The following is a 19,652-nucleotide window of genomic DNA, read 5'->3' on the forward strand; positions in this document are numbered from 1 at the left end:
TACATTTTCAGATACAGTCTTCCAAATATTTTAAATACTGGGGATGGGATTCTCTGGTCCCCCAACCACGTGATTCTCGCTGTTCGCTGGCGGCGGGATTCTATCTTCCCGCCACTGGTCAATGGAATTTCCCATTGTAACCACTCCAAGCGGCGGGGAAACGTTCAATCAGGGGTGTGCTGCCAGCGGGAAAAGTGATTTGCAATGAATGGCAGCAAATATGAGAGTCATTCAAGAGGCTGTTTATTGATGTGTAAATATTGTTACTTTGGGTGGAAGAATGGGACTAGATGGGCCAAATGACCTCCGTCAGCTGTACTACTTTTGTGGCGTCCAATCAAATCATTGCCTATTTGTTAAACAGATACTACATTGCTGTTCACTTAAATACTTTTCAAATGCATTATCTGAATGATGACTTTCAGCAGCATTGATGACAACACAAGTTCTTTTGTTCAGAGTTTACAACCCCATTTCTCAACTTTAATAACTTGTTCATGTTCCAAATCAAAACAAAATTGTTTTGAGATTGTTCCTTTTTTTCCGCTCCAGTATTTCCCATTCATTCAAGTTGCAGTATTCCTTTGCTAATCCTCAAATCTGCCAATTTCTTTTTATTTAACTGAACCAAACAGTAACCCCAATGGTTATTGGAGAACAACATAAAAGGTACCTCATACATTCTTTCATACAAAATAATAAATGCAATTTCAACAGGGGATAACGCACATCATTTATTAGTTTTAAATATAGATTTATAAAATGCTTATGAAAAGGAATCCTGACAATTTTATTGCATTGTACTGAGAAATTACTTTTACAGAAATAACACCATGAAAATAGCGCCCTTGTGGCCTTTGCAAATATTGCATTTTCTTCAAACTATACTTTCAGAATAAACTAACAATTGTTGATGTTGCCATACTTAGGTTGATCACTGCAGAAATGTTAAAGCTCACCTTAGACAGTTTACATTTAATCCCTGCAGAATTACGGAGCCACTCAGAGTAAAATCATACAAGTTATGTGGTACTAACCTCGTGAGTTCTTGTCGAAGTCATTGTTGTCGTCATCACCAAGGACATCACCACTGGAGCTCTCTGTGGCGCTTGAACCCCCTCCGCGCTCACTACCAAGGCTGGTTCGACTCCCGGATGAAGTGTTTGTCAACTGATAGTTACCCGGAGTTCTACTGGTTGGCTGACAGCTAGAAACTGCAAGACAATAAATCAGTAGCATGCAGTTTTCGGAAGGTATCAATGTAATTAGAAGTTTAAAAAAATTAATAGCCAAGTATCTAAAGGTAATCAGTCCTAATGGGTTCCCTGTTGTGTTCAGCCAGTTTTTTTTTCTTTTAATTTAACGGATTCTCAAAAGTATTTTCTATCCTTTTCCTCCTATGAAATTATACCTCTGAACTTTGAATTCCCTTTTTAATGAAGGTCAGGAGTTTTAAGCCGATGAGTAAATCTCAAGATATCACTGATATCATAGGTGACCAGCCAAGAGGTTAATTTTATTAAAGCAACCAGGTAACATGGATAGTTTTTCTTCTCCTTGGAAAGACTGGTAACTTTGTTATCTTTCTCAGTTAGACTTTCTAAACCTAGCTTTCCACTTGACGATAATGTTACATTAATGTAGCTACTCTAAGTCCTCAGACTTAAAACATGTGCAAATTATATGGGAGTGGATAGCTGGAGTGTGGGATTAAATTGGGAGGTCTTTCAAAAAGCTGACACAGACACGATGGACTGAATGACCTCCTTCTATGCTGCAGGATTCTATAATGCTAAAAATAATTAATAATGATTCCTATTACATTGTACATTTGGCCAGGTAATTAAAATGCCATTCTTCTAGCTGTTATACTCCCAGGAGATTTTCATTGTCCCTTGTATGAGGACATTATTGAACATGTTCAATGTTCATAGAATCATAGAATTTACAGTGCAGAAGGAGGCCATTCAGCCCATCGAGTCTGCGCCAGCCCTTGGAAAGAGCACGCTATCCAAGCCCACACCCTATCCACGTAACCCCACCCAACTTTTTTGGTCACTAAAGGAAACTTAGGGCCACAGACTGTATTGGTGAGTGCCCATGGCAACGCCCCAACACCCCTAGGTGCCCTCTGGCCCCAGCCGACCCATCAGCGGGATGGGTGCACTCCAGCACAACCAGAGCCATCTTCTTGGCTGGGATGACTGTGTGTGAAGGGAGTAGTGTGTATATGTGGCTGCAGCTTGTCAGCCTCCCAACAGTCAATCACAGATACAGCAAATCCCGCACCGTTGCTTATTGGAATCGATTGTGTTCTACATGGAGCCGGCGCTAGCTCCTCCAAGGTCCAGGTGCGGCGCAAGCTTTGCTGTCACGAGTTTAGCCCCGGCGACTCAGGAACGGAGAATTCTGCCGCTCATGTTTATTCAAAATACATCAAAATATTCAACAAAATCCTGCCTTGGGGCTATATATGCAAATCAATGTTTCTCTTGGTGCTTTCGTGTTTTATCTCAAAAATTGTTTCTGTCTTGACGACAATGAATGATAAGCCTAGCTAGCACTGGCTCTCTGCATTTAGTTCTTAGTCCAGCTGCAGATGTAGAGATCCACGTTTCAGTGGGACTGTGATGCGGTCAGATTTTCTGTCTACCTTGTGCAGTTGACGCCAGGGCAACCAAGTGTTGGAATGTTTGACACAGAAGCGCTTTTTATGATAATTGTGAATGAAGCAAATTCAGATGAGCAGACTGCTGTACCTTTCATTTTTCTGCCCGACTCCTCACTTTCTTTTCTTGTCTTGTGATCCTTTGAGCTGCTGGCTGAAACTTTGTCATCTTCGTTGGAGGAACTGCACTCGGATTCACTTTCACTGTCACTGGAGACAACTAAAATAGGAACAGACGATAGACTGTTAGGTGGATTGGCCACACTAAATTGCCCCTTAACTGGAAAAAAAAAATTATTTAAAAAAACAATAAAGTAACGCAATGAACATTCAGTGAAAGAGACTAGGGTCACAATGAAGGCGGGGTTAAAGGATCAGGCTAATATTCCCATAAAAACATAATTCCCGCACAAAAACCTTTTTTTTGATGCGTAGTCTCTTTAAATTTATTTGTGCAGCCGTGCCCACACCTTGTTTATCAGAGTATGGCCTATGCAATACCTTACAGGATACTGCACAGAACCACACAGCTGAGCAGGGACATTGGGAAAGACCCAGTATTATTGAGTAAGAGAGCTTGTTGTAAAGATTGTACTCCATTACAATATGATGGTCGTCACAGAACTATATAAATTTGCTTTGAGAGTAACATGTTTCACGTGTATGCCGAGAAGCTTCAAATGAAAAAGTTCTATCCAATTGACTGTCACAAATTGGATGCATGAAATGAATGAAATCTACTCATTATAGAGTACTGTAACATTTTAAAAGCTATCAAGAGCTAAATTCCCTAAGGCGATAGTGATCAGAGACCAGGTACCACGTTATTTTCAGTGATATTGATTTCTAATAAATGACTATGTACGGAATGAAAATAATAATATAAATCATATAAAACTTACACCGTGATTTATGCATGAGTGTTCGAGCTTAAATTTTTATTAGCAACCCCCCCAAAGAAATTTTTGATTTATAAACAAGGTAACATTACACTACAAGTTTTCATCCATCAAAAATGTTTAAATATATTCTTAATTGCTTAGCTGCAATAGCCCAACAGTTAGAACTCTATAAATCTTACACTGTAGGAGGGAACTATTTAAGGCTTTTATTCCCACTTGTGATTTAATCCTTGGCCTTGTATGACATTGCTGCTGAGCATAATCAAGCTTGATCCACTCATGGAACTAAATTAATGCCCTATTATCTCCTCTGACATATTGTCTACTTTACTTCTTACATTTTAGTTATCAAATAAATAGAAGAAATATTTTTCAGTGCAAGGTTAAAAGAATGCTTAATATACAAATATAATGTTATACTTATGTCAGTTAACACTTCATTATTTTGAAATCAAAGGATTGTACATTTGAGATAATAAAAGATGTGTATTTATAAGCAAAGTCAACAGACTCTCCTCTTATCCCTTCCTATTTATTCTTTGTGATTCAACCTGCACAGAATTTTTACTGAGTTTACATTCATGCTGGTCTTCTTCCTGGCAAATGCAATCTGTCCCCCCTATCACGTCAGAGGAGTAATGAGCTGGAAATAACATGTGGTAACTATTTGTATCACACATTTCTGGCATTATGCTGCTGCACTCTGGGGGTTGGGGGCAAAATTTACTGGCAAACCACCCCCAAAAATAAATCCCTCACTCTCTCTCCAGCCCCTTGCCCCCCGCCCCACAAAAATGTGGCATCCAACTTCACCGCTTCCGACAAGTGGTTCATACAAATAGGGGCCCACTTTGACGCTGACCCCAGCTTGAAATGCTGCCGGAGTTGCCTCCATAGGGATAACTACCGGGTTTGAAGAGTACCCGGAGCAAAAGGCAAAGACGCATCACCAGCAACCAAACCCGACCTCGGCATTGCCTGGACTCCATTGCCTTGAATCTGGTCCGCCAAGGATAGTTAAAGGTGTCCCACCTTTACAGGAATGTCTTGAACCTCCGTAATTCAATTTACGGAGCTGCCCCCAATCCCAAGATAACTGGACTCCCAAATACCGAAGGCTAGTCCCGACCAGGTGGAAAGGTAAACCCCAAAATTGGCTCCCCTCTTTGAACTGCTGACCATAAAATATTCACTCTTCCCGAAATTTAATTTGTATCCCAAGAAGGAGCGAGAGCTCTTCAATATACCCATTATGTCCCACATAACTGGCCCAGGGTCCCTCACGTATAGCAGAAGGTCATATGCACACAAGGACACCTCTCACAGTTCCTCTCCATTTATTCGAGGTCCTCAGTGCAATCAGCAATGATGAATCGCCAGCACTATGAGGTAAAACATAGGGCATCCCTGTCTTGTCCCCCTATGTAGCCTCAACGACCCCAAAATCATGGGGCTGGATTCTCCGGTCGCCGAGTGCGAAATCATATTCGGCGATCGGGCCGGAGAATCAAAGTTCCCGACCAAATTGGGGTCGGCGCCGCTTTCACAAAGCTCCGCTCCCTCCAAAGCGGCGTACTCGGAGACAGATTGACGACCTCAGGGCATTGCCTGAGGCCCGCCCCCCGATGCTCCGCCCCCGACCGGCCGAGTTCCCGAGGGCGTCAGAATCAGAGAATCCAGCCCATGATGTTGGGATTCACGCTGGCTGAAGGAGCTGCGTACATCAACTGCACCAATGGCACATACCCAGTGCCCAACCCAAACTTCTCAAAGACTGTAAAGAGGTACCTCCACTCAGCCCTGTTGAATGCATTTACTGCATACAGCAACGCGATAATCTCCGGCTCTGGCCCAGCCACTGGGGTGAGAACCATTGTGTAGTTGTCTCACAGTGGATGAAAACCCTCGGCCTTTAACAAATCCCGTCTGATCCTCCCCAACTACCTCTGGGACAAAGGATGGTTCTAACCACACCATCAGGATCTTGGCCAAAAGCTTCGCGTCCACGTTGAGCTTTTAAATCGGGTGATAAGACCCACACTCCTTGGTACCCTTATACTTTTACAGGAGAAGAGACGGATGCCTGTCCCAATGTCTCAGGAAGAGAACACTGCTCCAGGGAATTTTTACACATTCCCATCAGTAACAGAACCAATTAACCAGCAAACTTCCTATGAAATTTTACTGGGAACCAATGATGCCTCCAACCCCCAGCGCCTTCCCCGTCTGCGTCTTTCCTCAGGCTGTCAGACCTCCTCCAATCCCAGAGGTGCCTCCAGCTCCGCCCTCCTTTTGAACACACCAGACCTCTAAAAACTATGCCATTCCCCACTCGTCCCTTGGCTCCGGCCTAGAGAGCCTCTCATAAAAGGCTAGAAAAATCCCATTCACCTGGTCTGGGGCAGAGACATACCTTGTACGATATGATCCCTTTAAACATCATCTCCCACAGATTAGAGGGCGAGACCATCCCGTTCCCATTGAGCTCTCCATATTTGGGGGGGAGGGGGGTGGGATATCAGGGGGAGGGCCCTGTATATCTGGGGAGGGCTCCTTATTTGAGGATCTACTTTTTCTTAGAGGGGCCCCTTAATTTGGGGGGGCATTTTATTTGGGGGGCTCATTATCTAGGGGGGGTCCTTATCTGGGGGCGGGTCATCATAGGGATCTTATCTGGGGGACATCTGGGGAGCTCCTACAGGGGGGCCTCTTAATCTGGGGAAGCCTCCTTATCTAGGGGGGCCTCCTTATCTGGGGGGGGGGGCTCTTTATCTGGGGGGCTCCATATCTGGGTCATCTGGGGGGCCTTATCTGGGGTGGCCTCCTTAGCTTGGGGGCCTCCTTATCTGGGAATTGGCTCTTTATCTGGGGGGCTCCTTATCTGGGTCTTACCTGGGGTGGCCTCCGTAGCTTGGGGGCCTCCTTATTGGGGGCCTCCTTATCGAGGGCCTTGTCTGGGGGGCCTCCCTTGTCATGGGAGTGTCCATTTAAGAAATGTTTTGTCTTATCTATGGCTTCAGTGATGTAATTGTGTGGGTGGAGCTGGGCTGTGGCTCTGAGTTTTATTTTCGCTTTGTTTTGGGGCTTGCTTATGGCTCTGAGTTTTTGATTTTGTTTTCACCTTTGGCTCCTGGATTCAGACAGAGAAGCCTTGTCCTGTCTCTCTATCCTCATTTTAAGTGCTGTTTCCAGGCTGCTTGATAACTTGAAAATAAATAATAGCTTTCTGGAAGGAATTCAAACCTGCTGTTTTGCAAAGAAAACAAGAGCACCCATAACATGTCTCGAGTGTTGTGTGCTGGGCCACACCTTCGATAAGGGGATAGCGGTTTATGGAATCTTGTTATGAAATTGGAACAGTTAAAGGGAGGAATTTATTAAGGGTGATACATAGAGTACTGTAGCTGTATGGAGTATTTATGTTTGTAGTTGATAAAAATGCTCACTATGTGTGTTCATAAAAATGTTAACTGAATTTTTTTTTTTTTAAATAATTTTTATTGAAAGAGTTTCCATACAGACATTTACCCCTACTAATTTTTAAATTATTTACAACACAATCCCTCTAGGCAAATATCCCTCCCTCGCCCGCCCTCTCGCGCGCACCAGTCCTCCCCCCCCCAAGCAACAACTTAACAAACAAGGCAGCCTACAGTTTCAGACATGAGCAGCGAGCAGACTTGCCCGCGTTACAGTCGTGCATGTCCCCCCACGACCATTGCTGCCCCCCCTCCCCTCCCCTCCCCCCCTCCCCTCCCCTCCCCTCCCTCCCCTCCCTCCCCCCCCCCCCCTCCCCCCCTCCCCTCCCCCCTCCCTCACCCTCACCTCCCCTCCCCCCCTCCCCCACCCCCCCCCTCCCCCCCTCCCCTCCCCTCCCCCCTCCCCTCCCCTCCCCCTCCCTCCCCTCCCCCTCCTCCCCCACCCCTCCCCTCCCCCCACCCCTCCCCTCCCCCCCTCCCTCCCCTCCCCCCCCTCCCCCACCCCCCCTCCCCTCCCCTCCCCCACCCTCCCCTCCCCTCCCCCACCCCCCCTCCCCCCCCTCCCCTCCCCCACCCCCCCCCTCCCCTCCCCTCCCCCACCCCACCCTCCCCTCCCCTCCCCCACCCCACCCTCCCCCACCCCACCCTCCCCTCCCCCACCCTCCCCTACCCCCCCTCCCCTCCCCCACCCTCCCCCACCCCCCCTCCCCCACCCTCCCCCCTCCCCCACCCCCCTCCCCCACCCCCCTCCCCCACCCCCTCCCCCCTCCCCCACCCCCTCCCCCCTCCCTCCCCTCCCTCCCCTCCCCCCACCCCCTCCCCCCTCCCCTCCCTCCCCTCCCCCCCCCACCCCCTCCCCCCTCCCCCACCCCCCTCCCCCCTCCCCTCCCCCCCCCCTCCCCCCCTCCCTCCCCCCCCTCCCCCCCACCCCCACCCTCCCCCACCCCCTCCCCACCCTCCCCTCCCCCACCCTCCCCTCCCCCACCCTCACCCCACCCCACCCCCCACCCCCCTCACCCCCCCTCCCCCCCTCCCCTCCCCTACCCCCCCACCCCCCCTCCCCTCCCCTCCCCCCCCACCCCCCCTCCCCTCCCTCCCCTCCCCCCCCACCCCCCCTCCCCTCCCCTCCCCCCCCACCCCCCTCCCCTCCCCTCCCCCCCCACCCCCCCTCCCCTCCCCTCCCCTCCCCCCCCACCCCCCCTCCCCTCCCCTCCCCCCCCCACCCCCCCTCCCCTCCCCTCCCCTCCCCCCCACCCCCCCTCCCCTCCCCTCCCCCCCCCACCCCCCCTCCCCCCCACCCCCCCTCCCCCCCCCCTCCCCCCCCCCTCCCCCCCCCTCCCCCCCCTCCCCTCCCCTCCCCTCCCCTCCCCCCCCACCCCCCCTCCCCCCCCCCTCCCCTCCCCTCCCCCCCACCCCCCTCCCCTCCCCTCCCCCCCCCCTCCCCTCCCCTCCCTCCCCTCCCTCCCCTCCCCCCCCTCCCCTCCCCTCCCTCCCCCCCCCTCCCCTCCCCTCCCTCCCCCCCCCCCTCCCCCCCTCCCCTCCCCCCTCCCTCCCCTCCCTCCCCCCCCCTCCCCTCCCTCCCCTCCCCCCCCCTCCCCTCCCCCCCCCCCCCTCCCCTCCCCCCCCCCCCTCCCCTCCCCCCCTCCCCTCCCCTCCCCCCCCCCTCCCCTCCCCCCCCCTCCCCTCCCCCCCCCCCCCCCTCCCCTCCCCCCCCCCTCCCTCCCTCCCCTCCCCCCCCCTCCCCTCCCCTCCCCCCCTCCCCCCTCCCCCTCCCCTCCCCCCCCTCCCCTCCCCCCCTCCCCTCCCCCCCCTCCCCTCCCCCCTCCCCCCCTCACCCCTCCCCTCCCCCCCCTCCCCTCCCCCCCTCCCCCCCCTCCCCCCCCCTCCCCCCCTCCCCTCCCCCCCTCCCCTCCCCCCCCTCCCCTCCCCTCCCCTCCCCTCCCCTCCCCTCTCCCCCCTTCCCCTCCCCCCCTTCCCCTCCCCCCCCTCCCCTCCCCCCCCTCCCCTCCCCCCCCCCCCTTCCCCTCCCTTCCCCTCCCTTCCCCCCTTCCCCCCTTCCCCTCCCCCCCCTCCCCTCCCCCCCCCTCCCCTCCCAGTTGCTGCTGCCACGACCCCGAACGCCTATCTCTGATCTAAAAAGTCAAGGAAAGGTTGCCACCGCCTGGAGAATCCCTGTACCGACCCTCTCAGGGCAAATGTGATCCTTTCTAGCTGAATATAGCTAGCCATATCGTTAATCCAAGTTTCAACGCTTGGAGGCCCTCGCGTCCTTCCATTGAATTAATATCCTTCGCCGAGCCACTAGGGACGCAAAGGCCAGTATTCCGGCCTCCCTAGCCTCCTGTACCCCCGGTTCTACCCCGACCCCAAAGATCGCAAGCCCCCATCCTGGTTTGACCCTGGACCCCACCACCTTCGACACCGTCCTTGCCACCCCCTTCCAGAACCCTTCCAGCACCGGACATGCCCAGAACATATGCACATGGTTCGCTGGGCTTCCCAGACATCTAACACACCTGTCCTCACCCCCAAAGAACCGGCTCATCCTTGTCCCCGTCATGTGAGCTCTATGCAGCACCTTAAATTGAATGAGGCTCAGCCTCGCACACGAGGAGGAAGAATTGACCTTCTCCAGTGCATCCGCCCACGTCCCGTCTTCTATCTGCTCTCCCAGCTCCCCTTCCCACTTGGCTTTCAGCTCCTCCCCTGATGTTTCCTCCGCCTCCTGCATTATCTTGTAGATGTCCGATATCCTCCCCCCTCCGACCCAGACCCCCGAGAGCACCCTATCACTCGCCCCCTTACTGGGGAGCAGGGGGAACCCCTCCACCTGCCGCCTAGCAAATGCCTTCACTTGTAAATATCTGAACATGTTTCCCGGGGGGAGCTCAAACTTCTCCTCCAGCCCTCCCAGGCTCGCAAACCTCCCCTCTATAAACAGGTCCTTCAGCTGCCGTATGCCCACCCTGTACCAGCTCTGAAATCCCCCGTCGATGTTCCCCGGGATGAATCTATGGTTCCCTCTTATTGGCGCCGCCAACAGACCTCCCATTCCCCCCTGTGTCGCCTCCACTGCCCCCATATCTTGAGGGTGGCCGCCACCACCGGGCTCGTGGTGTACCTCGTGGGGGGGAGCGGCCATGGTGCCGTTACTAGGGCCCCCAGGCTTGTGTTGCCGCAGGACGCCCTCTCCATTCGTTTCCAAGCTGCCCCCTCCCCTTCCATCATCCACTTGCGCACCATCGATACGTTTGCCGCCCAGTAATACCCCGAGAGATTGGGTAGTGCCAGCCCTCCACTGCCCCTACTCCGCTCCAAAAAGACCCTCCTCACCCTTGGGGTGCCGTGCGCCCACACGTAGCTCATGATGCTACTCGTCACCTTTTTGAAGAAGGCCCTAGGGAGGAAGATGGGCAAGCACTGAAATAAAAACAAGAACCTCGGGAGGACCGTCATTTTGATTGACTGCACCCTCCCCGCCAGCGACAGCGGTACCATGTCCCACCTCTTAAATTCCTCCTCCATCTGTTCCACCAGCCTGGAAAAGTTCAACTTGTGGTGGGTCCCCCAGTTCCTTGCCACCTGCACCCCTAAGTACCTAAAGCTCTTTCCTGCTCGCTTGAAGGGGAGTCTCCCAATTCCCTCTCCCTGGTCCCCCGGGTGTATCACAAAAACCTCGCTTTTGCCCAAATTTAGTTTGTACCCCGAAAAGTCCCCAAACTCTGCTAATAGTTCCATTATCTCCGGCATTCCCCCCTTCTGGGTCTGCCACGTACAGCAGTAGATCATCCGCATACAGCGATACCCGATGTTCCTCCCCTCCCCTAGTCAGTCCTCTCCACCCCCCTGAACCCCTCAGTGCCATCGCCAACGGTTTCAATCGCCAGTGCGAAAAGTAAGGGGGATAGGGGACATCCCTGCCTGGTCCCTCGGTGGAGCCCGAAATACTCCGACCATCCTCCCGTTTGTCACTACACTCGCCGTCGGGGCCGAGTAGAGCAACTTCACCCACTTAATAAACCCTTCCCCAAACCCAAACCGTTCCAACGTCTCCCACAGGTACTCCCACTCCACCCTATCGAATGCCTTCTCCGCGTCCAGCGCTACCACTATCTCAGCCTCCCCCTCCACTGCCGGCATCATAATTACATTCAGCAATCTCCGCACGTTCGTGTTGAGCTGCCGCCCCTTCACGAACCCCGTCTGGTCCTCATGGATTACCCCTGGCACACAATCCTCTATTCTAGCTGCCAGGATCTTTGCCAGCAACTTGGCATCCACGTTCAGAAGCGAGATAGGCCTGTAGGACCCGCACTGCACGGGATCTTTATCCCGCTTCAATATCAGGGAGATCAGAGCCTGCGACATTGTCGGGGGCAGAACCCCCCCCTCTCGCGCCTCATTAAAGGCTCGTACCAGTACCGGTCCCACCAAGTCCACATTTTTCTTATAGAATTCCACCGGGAACCCATCTGGCCCCGGCGCCTTCCCCGCTTGCATCTGACCTATTCCCTTGACAAGCTCCTCTAGCCCTATTGGCGCCCCCAGCCCTTCTACCAGCCCCTCCTGGACCCTTGGGAACCTCAATTTGTTTAGGAAGTCCTCCATTCCCCCTCTCCTCGTCGGCGGATCAGACCGATACAACTCCTTGTAAAAATCCCTGAAGACCCCGTTCACTTCTTGCCCCTTCTGCACTACCTTCCCGCCCCTCTCCTTCACTCCCCCAATCTCCCTAGCCGCATCTCGTTTGCGAAGCTGGTGTGCCAGCATCCTGCTCGCCTTTTCCCCATACTCATAGACCGCGCCCTGCGCCCTTCTCCACTGCGTCTCTGCCTTCCTGGTGGTCAGCAGGTCGAACTTGACCTGCAGGCTGCGCCGTTCTCCCAGCAGCCCCTCCTCTGGTGCCTCCGCATATCTCCTATCCACTTCCAATAGCTCCCCCACCAGCCTCTCCCTCTCCTGCCTCTCTTTTCTTTCTCTGTGTGCCCTTATGGAGATCAGCTCTCCCCTGATCACTGCCTTCAGGGCCTCCCAGACCATCCCCACCCGCACCTCACCCGTGTCATTCAAGTCCAGATAGCTCTCAATGCTCTTCCGGACCCTTTTACACACCTCGTCGTCCGCTAACAGCCCCACATCCAGCCGCCACAGCGGGCGCTGGTCCCGCGCCTCCCCCATTTCCACATCCACCCAATGTGGTGCATGATCAGAGATCGCAATGGCCGAGTACTCAGCTTCCCGTACCCTCGGGATCAGCCCCCTGCTCAACACGAAGAAATCGATTCTGGAGTACACTCTATGGACGTGGGAGAAAAAGGAATACCCCCTCGCCCTCGGCCTACCAAACCTCCATGGGTCTACTCCTCCCATCTGCTCCATGTACCCCCTCAGCACTTCTGCCGCTGCCGGCCTCCTATTGGTCCTTGAGCTCGATCTGTCTAGCCCGGGGTCCAGCACTGTGTTAAAGTCCCCCCCCATGATCAAGCCCCCTGCCTCCAGTCCCGGAATGAGGCCCAATAGGCGCCTCATAAAACCCGCGTCATCCCAGTTCGGGGCATATACGTTGACCATCACCACTTTCTTCCCCTGCAGCTTACCCTTCACCATCACATACCTACCCTCCTTATCCGCCACCACCTCCTCCGCCACGAACGACACCCTCTTTCCCACCAGAATCGCCATCCCCCGGTTCTTTGCGTCCAATCCAGAGTGGAACACCTGTCCCACCCACCCCCTTCTCAGGCGAACCTGGTCCACTACCTTTAAATGGGTCTCCTGTAACATTGCTACATCAGCCTTCAGTCCCTTCAAGTGTGAGAATACCCTTGATCTCTTGACCGGCCCATTCAGCCCCCTCACGTTCCAAGTGATCAGCCGGGTCGCGGGACGACCCGCCCCCTTCCCCTGCCGATTAGCCATGTCCTGTTCCCTGCTCGCCCCGGGTCGACCCTCCCCTTCCGACCCGCTCCCCATGGCGATGGCCCCCTCCCCCCCACCCCTCCAGTCCTCCACTTCCCGTTCCTGGTCTTTCCAGCAGCAACCCGGTGTCCCTCCCTAACCCCCCCCCCCCAGGCTAGGACCCCTCCTAGCCGCGATGTACCCTCCATCGTACTCCCGTAAGTCAGCTGGTTACGCTGACCCGGCTGCTCCTGCCACACTCCGACTCCTCCCGGCTCGGGGGGGGGGGGGGGCCTCCCCCCCCTTGCCACTCCTCCCTGGCCCCGCTCCAACGCGGGAAAGGTCGCCATTGCTAACCACGCCCCGCGCTCCTCCCCTCCCCCCTCCTCTGCCCCGCGCGCGGGAAAACAGAGGAAAGCCCGCGCTTTCGCCCTGCCACACCCCACCCCGCCCTCTTCAGTTCCACCCCCGTCCCCATCCATGCCTGCAAAGAACCCCCCCTAGGAGCCCATACCCCCGATCTGCTCTCCCCCCTGTCCCGCCTCCCCAACTTAACATTATAAATAACAGATAGATAACAAATAACAATGTACTTAACAGTCGCCCTCTACCAAACAATATAAATAACCATAAATAACCATGAATAACCACTATAACAATAACTAAGGGAAGTTGGCAAAGGGGGGAAAAAACATCAGAAGAAAAACCCAAAGCAAGAGTTCAAGGTCCAACCAAAGAAAGAAGAAAAAAAAGGAAACCGTTCCAATAAGAGTTGCCCGGTTCCGACCCAGCCGAAAAAAAAAAACCCGCTTGTTCAGCTAAAAGTACCCGAGCGGCTACGGCCGCCAAGTATCCCCTGGGTCTAATTCGAGTCCAGTTTCTCTTCCTGTACAAAGGCCCACGCCTCTTCTGGGGACTCAAAATAGTGGTGTTGGTTCTTGTAGGTGACCCACAAGCGCGCTGGCTGCAGCATTCCGAACCTGATCCGCTTTGCATGTAGCACCGCCTTCGTCCGGTTGTACCGGGCCCGCCGCTTTGCCACCTCCGCACTCCAGTCCTGGTAAACCCTCACCGTCGAGTTCTCCCACTTGCTGCTCCTTTCCCTCTTGGCCCACTCCAGCACTCTCTCACGATCGCTGAGTCGCTGGAACCGCACCAGCACCGCCCTCGGGGGCTCATTTGCTCTTGGCTTCCTAGCCATGACCCTGTAGGCCTCTTCCAGCTCCAGGGGCGAAGGGACGGCCCCTGCCCCCATCAGGGAGCTCAGCATTTCTGCTACGTATCCCGGGAGGTCTGACCCCTCCAGGCCCTCTGCCAGGCCCAAGATCCTCAGGTTCTTCCGCCTCATTCGGGTATCCAGCTCCTCAAAACGGCTCTGCCATTTCAGGTGGAGTGCCTCGTGCACCTCTACCTTTCCCACGAGGACCGTGGCCTCCTCCTCCCTCGCAGTCATCTCCTGCTGCAGCTCCCGAATCGACGCCTCTTGGGTCGCCTGGGCTCCCATCAGCCTGGTGGTCGTCGCATTCATTGACTCCAGGAGCTCCATTTTCAGCTCCGTAAAGAAGCGCAGGAGAGCGGCCTGCTGCTCCTCCGCCCATTTCCTCCATTCCTCGGGTGCGCCACCGGCCGCCATTTTGGTCTTCTTCCCCCGCTTTTTTTGGGGAGCTGCTGTTGCTTTCTTTACCACCCCACTCCGGGTACCGACCATAAAGTTGGTCTGGTTCTCCTCAGGGAGCCTTCCCCCACCGGGATTTGTCCTTCCAGCGCCGTTGGGGCCCTCCAATCGGCCCGAAAACACCTTTGTAGCAGGAGCCGCCAAACGTGCGACTTAGCTGGTCATAGCCGCAACCGGAAGTCCGAAGCATGTTAACTGAATTTGTAGAATAAAGCTTCTTTTTGGTTAAAAGCGCTTAAGGCCTCTGTTGTATAATACCTGAAAGATAGGACCGTGTGCTCATCATAGTCAAAATCTATAAACAGTTGTAGGTCAGGTGAACTCCACGATATATACGATGAGCAAAAACAAATATACTCACCCCTCACTGTCTTTAAATTCACTAAGCCAACCCAATCACGAAAGGTAGACTTTTATCATGGATGAGCCCCCAATTTATTATGGGCCAGGGTTTAGAAAATTGCAAAGACAGTGAGGGGTGAGTATTTGTTTTGGGGGTGGAGAAGGTCGCACACAGTATCTCACAAACTGAGACTAAAAAAGGCTTTTAGATTTGGCAAAAATACTGCAGTTAACACTGCCTGACAAAATACGAAAAGAGGTAATTGTGGCGGTAGCTGAGCATTTAAAATTGCCTGAGACACAGTCAGAATCATTGGAAATGGCAAGAATTCAATTACAGATCAATAACTGGAACATGAAAAAGAATTAAAGCAGTTTGAATATGAAGAAAGGGGAAAAGAAAGAATCGCAGCAGCAGAACAAAATGAGAGAGAAAGGGAGGTACAGATCAGGGAAAAAGAAAAAGAGAGATACTTTGAACTTCAGAAAATGGCCATGAAATGTGACAGTCAGTTAACATTGGTGGATGGAAAGAGAAACGTACAGGTTGAGGATAGTAATGAGGATAGTGAGAAAGAGCGTCATAGTCAAAGGCTTGGTGGGGATCTATTTAAACATGTCAAGGTATGATGAGAAGGATGCAGAAGCCTTTTTCATTTCATTTGAGAAGATAGGAAAACAAATGAAATGGCCACAGGACATGTGGGTATTACTGATTCAAACCAAGTCGGTAGATAGAGCTACCAACTATCAGATGAGGTATCTGGGACGTATGAGGAGCTGAAAAAATCGATCTTAGGTGCATATGAACTAGTGCCTGAAGCCTACAGACAAAGGTTTAGAAATTTAAGGAAAGAACCAGGTCAAACGTACATGGAATTTGAAAGGATCAGAGTAATTATGATAGGTGGATAAGGGCTTTGAAAATAGACCAAATGTATGAAGGAAGCTCTTAGAGAAATGATAATTTTGTAGGAGTTTAAAAATTCAATTCCTGATGTAGTGAGAACTCATATGGAAGAGCAGAGGGTTAAAACTGCTAGATTAGCAGCAAAAATGGCAGATGATTATGAATTAGTTCAGCCTGTGAGGGCTAGAAACTGGGGAAAAGAGAAATACTCAAGTGGCAAAGGGGATCTGATGGGAGATAAGGAGAATGTACCTCAGATTAAAAAATAAATCCAGGAGGGTGGAAGAGAAGTGAAAAGTTTCAGATGTTTTTACTGTAACAAACCAGGCCATGTAAAGTCACAGTGCTGGGGGTTGAAGAAAAGCACTGGGAAGGCTGATGTGGTAAAACAGGATAAGACAGTGGGGTTTGTTAAAGTGGTAAAGGAAAGCCCAAGTGAAGCGAAGGAGGGGCGAAAGATCAAGAGGTAATTGATTAGAAGGTCCAGATTTCTTTAAAGAATTTACTTGCGTTGGTAAAATGTACTCATGTGTACCAGGAGGAGTAGGTAAAGGAGTCAGAATTTTAAGAGATACGGGAGCTAGTCAATCTTTGATGGTAAGGGATGAGGAGTTACGTAGTTTGGGAGGAATACTGACAGAATAATATGTGGAATTCAGGGTGAGAAAAATAGTGTTCCATTATATAAGGTAAGGCTGGAAAGTCCAGTGAAGAGTGGTGAAGTGGTAGTAGGAGTAATAAGGAAACTATCTTGTCAAGGCATACAGTTTATTTTGGCCATGATGTGGAGATGCCGGCGTTGGACTGGGGTAAGCACAGAAAGAAGTCTTACAACACCAGGTTAAAGTCCAACAGGTTTGTTTCAAACACAAGTTTTCGGAGCACTGTCACCTGAGGAAGGAGCAGTGCTCCGAAAGCTCGTGTTTCAAACAAACCTGTTGGACTTTAACCTGGTACTGTAAGACTTCTTACTGAGTTTATTTTGGGCAATAATATAGCTGGATCACAGGTGGGAGTGATGCCTACTGTGGTTGATAAGCCAGTGGAAAATCAAACAACTGAATTGTTGAAGGACGAATATCCTGGGATTTTTCCAGATTGTGCAGTAACAAAGTCGCAGAGTGAAGATAAAGTTGAAGTTCAATCATCAGAAACGATTTTTAATCAGATGGTTGGAAAAAACAAGAACAGGTGGAGGATGAGGTCAATATTTTTAGTTCAGGAAAATTGGCAGTTACAACGCAGAGATATAGAAATAAAACGGATGTATCAGAAAGCATACATGGAAAAGGAATCTGAATGTATACCAGAATGATATTACCTTAAAAATGATGTTTTAATGAGAAAATTGAAACTTTTACATATGCAGGCGGATGAGGTGGGCAGAGGTTCATCAAGTAATTTTGCCGGTAGGGTATAGAAAGGAGGTGTTGCGAGTAGCACATGAGGTACCAATAGGACGTCATTTGGGAGTAAGGAAAGCAAGCTAAAATACAAAAAAAAAATGTATTGGCTTGGACTACACAAAGATGTAGTTAAATTTTGTCCATCATGTCACACATGTCAAGTGATAGGGAAGCCCCAAGCTGTGATAAAACCAGCGCCCTTAATACCCATTCTAGCATTTGAGGAACCTTTTACAAGGGTCTTAATTGATTGCGTAGGACGGCTTCCTAAAACGCAAAGTGGGAATCAATATCTTTTGACTATAATGATGTGTCTACCAGGTTTTCAGAGGCCATTCCAGTACGCAATATTACAGCAAAAAATATTGTGGAGAAGTTACTTAAATTCTTTACTCGATATGGAGTACCCACAGAAATACAATCGGATCAAGAATCAAATTTTACCTCAAGGTTATTCAAGGAAGTTATGGATAGTTTAGGAATAAAACAATTTAAATCAACTGTGTACCATCCAGAATCACAGGGATTACATGTCAAACAGAGCAGGTGAATTGGCTGGACAATCTTTAAAAGTTGCACAGCAGGTAGCAGACAAGAAAGCAAAAGTTTGTAGTTTTGCCAGTGGAGATAAAGTTTTAGTATTGTTACCAGAGGTAGGTGAACCTTTAAAAGCTAGGTTTTGTGGACCTTATCAGATTGAAAGGAAATTAAGTGAGGTGAATTGTGTGGTAAGAACGCCAGATCGAAGGAAAACTCACCGATTGTGTAATTTGAATATGCTTAAAATGTACTTTGAAAGGGAAATAGAGCAAAAGGATTTAGTGATTCGAACTCAAGGTGAAGAACCGAATCCAGATGACTCTGAATTTGACATTCCTCAAATTAAATTGGATAACGAGGATGTTCTTAAAAATAGGGATAAATTGTTGTTAGCTTCCAAAGGAAAAACACCAGCCCCAAAGGAGGGCCCCAGCCCCAGACCCAGCCCCAAAGGAGGAGGCCCCAGCCCCCAGCCCCACAGGAGGAGGCCCCAGCCCCCTGCCCCAAAGGACCCCAGCTCCAACGGAGGAGGCCCCAGCCCCAAAGGAGGCCCACTCCAAAGGAGGCCCCAGTCCCAAAGGAGGCCCCAGCCCTCAGCCCCAAAGGAGGCCCCAGGTCCCAGCCCCAAAGGAGGAGGCCCCAACCCCCAGCCCCAAAGGAGGCCCCAGCCCCCAGCCCCAAAGGAGGAGGCCCCAGCCTCCAGCCCCAAAGGAGGAGGCCCCAGCTGCCAGCCCCAAAGGAGGCACCAGCCCCAGCCCCAAAGGAGGAGGTCCCATCCCCCAGCCCCAGAATATGCCCCAGCCCCAGCCCCAAAGGAGGCCCCAGCCCCAAAGGAGGAGGCACCAGCTCCCAGCCCCAAAGGAGGAGGCCCCAGCCCCAGAGGTACCAGCCCCCATCCCCAAAGGAGGCCCCACCCCCCAGCCCACAACCCCAAAGCAGGAGGCCCCAGCCCGAAAGGAGGAGGCCCCAGCCCTAGCCCCAAAGGAGGCCCTAGCCCCCAGCCCCAAAGGAGGAGGCCCCAGCCTCCAGCCCCAAATGAGGAGACCCGAGCACCCAGCCCCGAAGGCCCCCAGCCCCCAGCCCGAAAGGAGGAGGCCCCAGTCCCCACCCCAAAGGAGGATGCCCAAGGCCCAGCCCCAAAGGAGGAGGCCCCAGCCCCCAGCCCCAAAGGAGGGCCCAGCCCCCAACACCAAAGGAGGAGGCCCCAGCCCCCAGCCCCAAGGGAGACCCAAGCCGGGAATCAAACTTCGGCCTCTGGCACTGTGAAGCCACTGTGCTACCGTGCTGCCCTATTAACATTGGGAGGGAAGGTTGCCCCTCCAGTGTCCATGGTAGGAATTTCCCCAAGCTCCAAAAAAATGTGTGGCAAATCGCGATCTGGATTCCACCCTTACACCCCTTACACCATGCAGGAATCACCCCACGCACGATTCCCATGCAAGAACTTCACCCAATATATTTTTTTCCATCATTCAAGGGATGTGGGCTTCACTGGCGAGACCAACATTTAGTGCCCATTCCCTCTGACCTTATGCTGGAAGGAAGGTCAATGGTGAAGCAGCTGAAATTGGTTGGGCCTACGACCTGAGAAACGCCTGTAGTGGTGTCCTGGAGCTGAGCTGATTAAGCTCCAACAACTTTTGTGCTATGTATGAGTCCAACCAGTGGAGAGTTTCCCTCCAGATTCCCATTGATTCCAATTTTATGGGGGCTCCTCGATGTCACACTCGGCCAAATGGTACCCTGATATAACTGGACAAGTTTCCACATTGTGGAGTAGACTACAGTGTTACATAGAACAGTACAGCACAGAACAGGCCCTTTGGCCCTCG

The 19,652-nt window shown here is 52.1% G+C and overlaps 1 protein-coding gene and 1 long non-coding RNA gene across 8 annotated transcripts in view; one reads left to right on the plus strand and one right to left on the minus strand.

Moving 5' to 3' along the window:
* LOC119974849 overlaps positions 1-1,053 on the plus strand; it is a 117,341-nt gene extending 116,288 nt beyond the window's left edge. Inside the window, exon 4 of the long non-coding RNA XR_005462590.1 lies at positions 989-1,053. This is a non-coding gene — a long non-coding RNA (uncharacterized LOC119974849). The remainder of the gene's footprint in view (positions 1-988) is intronic.
* LOC119974848 (rab effector Noc2-like) overlaps positions 1-19,652 on the minus strand; it is a 253,248-nt gene that overhangs the window by 14,030 nt on the left and 219,566 nt on the right. For all 7 annotated transcript variants that reach the window (XR_005462586.1, XR_005462585.1, XR_005462584.1 and 4 more), the window contains exons 9-10: positions 2,760-2,888; positions 1,038-1,214 (exon numbers count right to left, since the gene is read on the minus strand). Coding sequence is in view for 4 of the 7 variants with exons in the window: in XM_038814146.1 (XP_038670074.1) it covers positions 1,038-1,214; positions 2,760-2,888 (306 nt within the window). In the remaining 3 variants the exon portion in view is untranslated. The remainder of the gene's footprint in view (positions 1-1,037; positions 1,215-2,759; positions 2,889-19,652) is intronic.

Source organism: Scyliorhinus canicula, chromosome 12 (genome assembly GCF_902713615.1).
Source record: "Scyliorhinus canicula chromosome 12, sScyCan1.1, whole genome shotgun sequence".
In the NCBI taxonomy this organism is placed as follows: domain Eukaryota; kingdom Metazoa; phylum Chordata; class Chondrichthyes; order Carcharhiniformes; family Scyliorhinidae; genus Scyliorhinus; species Scyliorhinus canicula.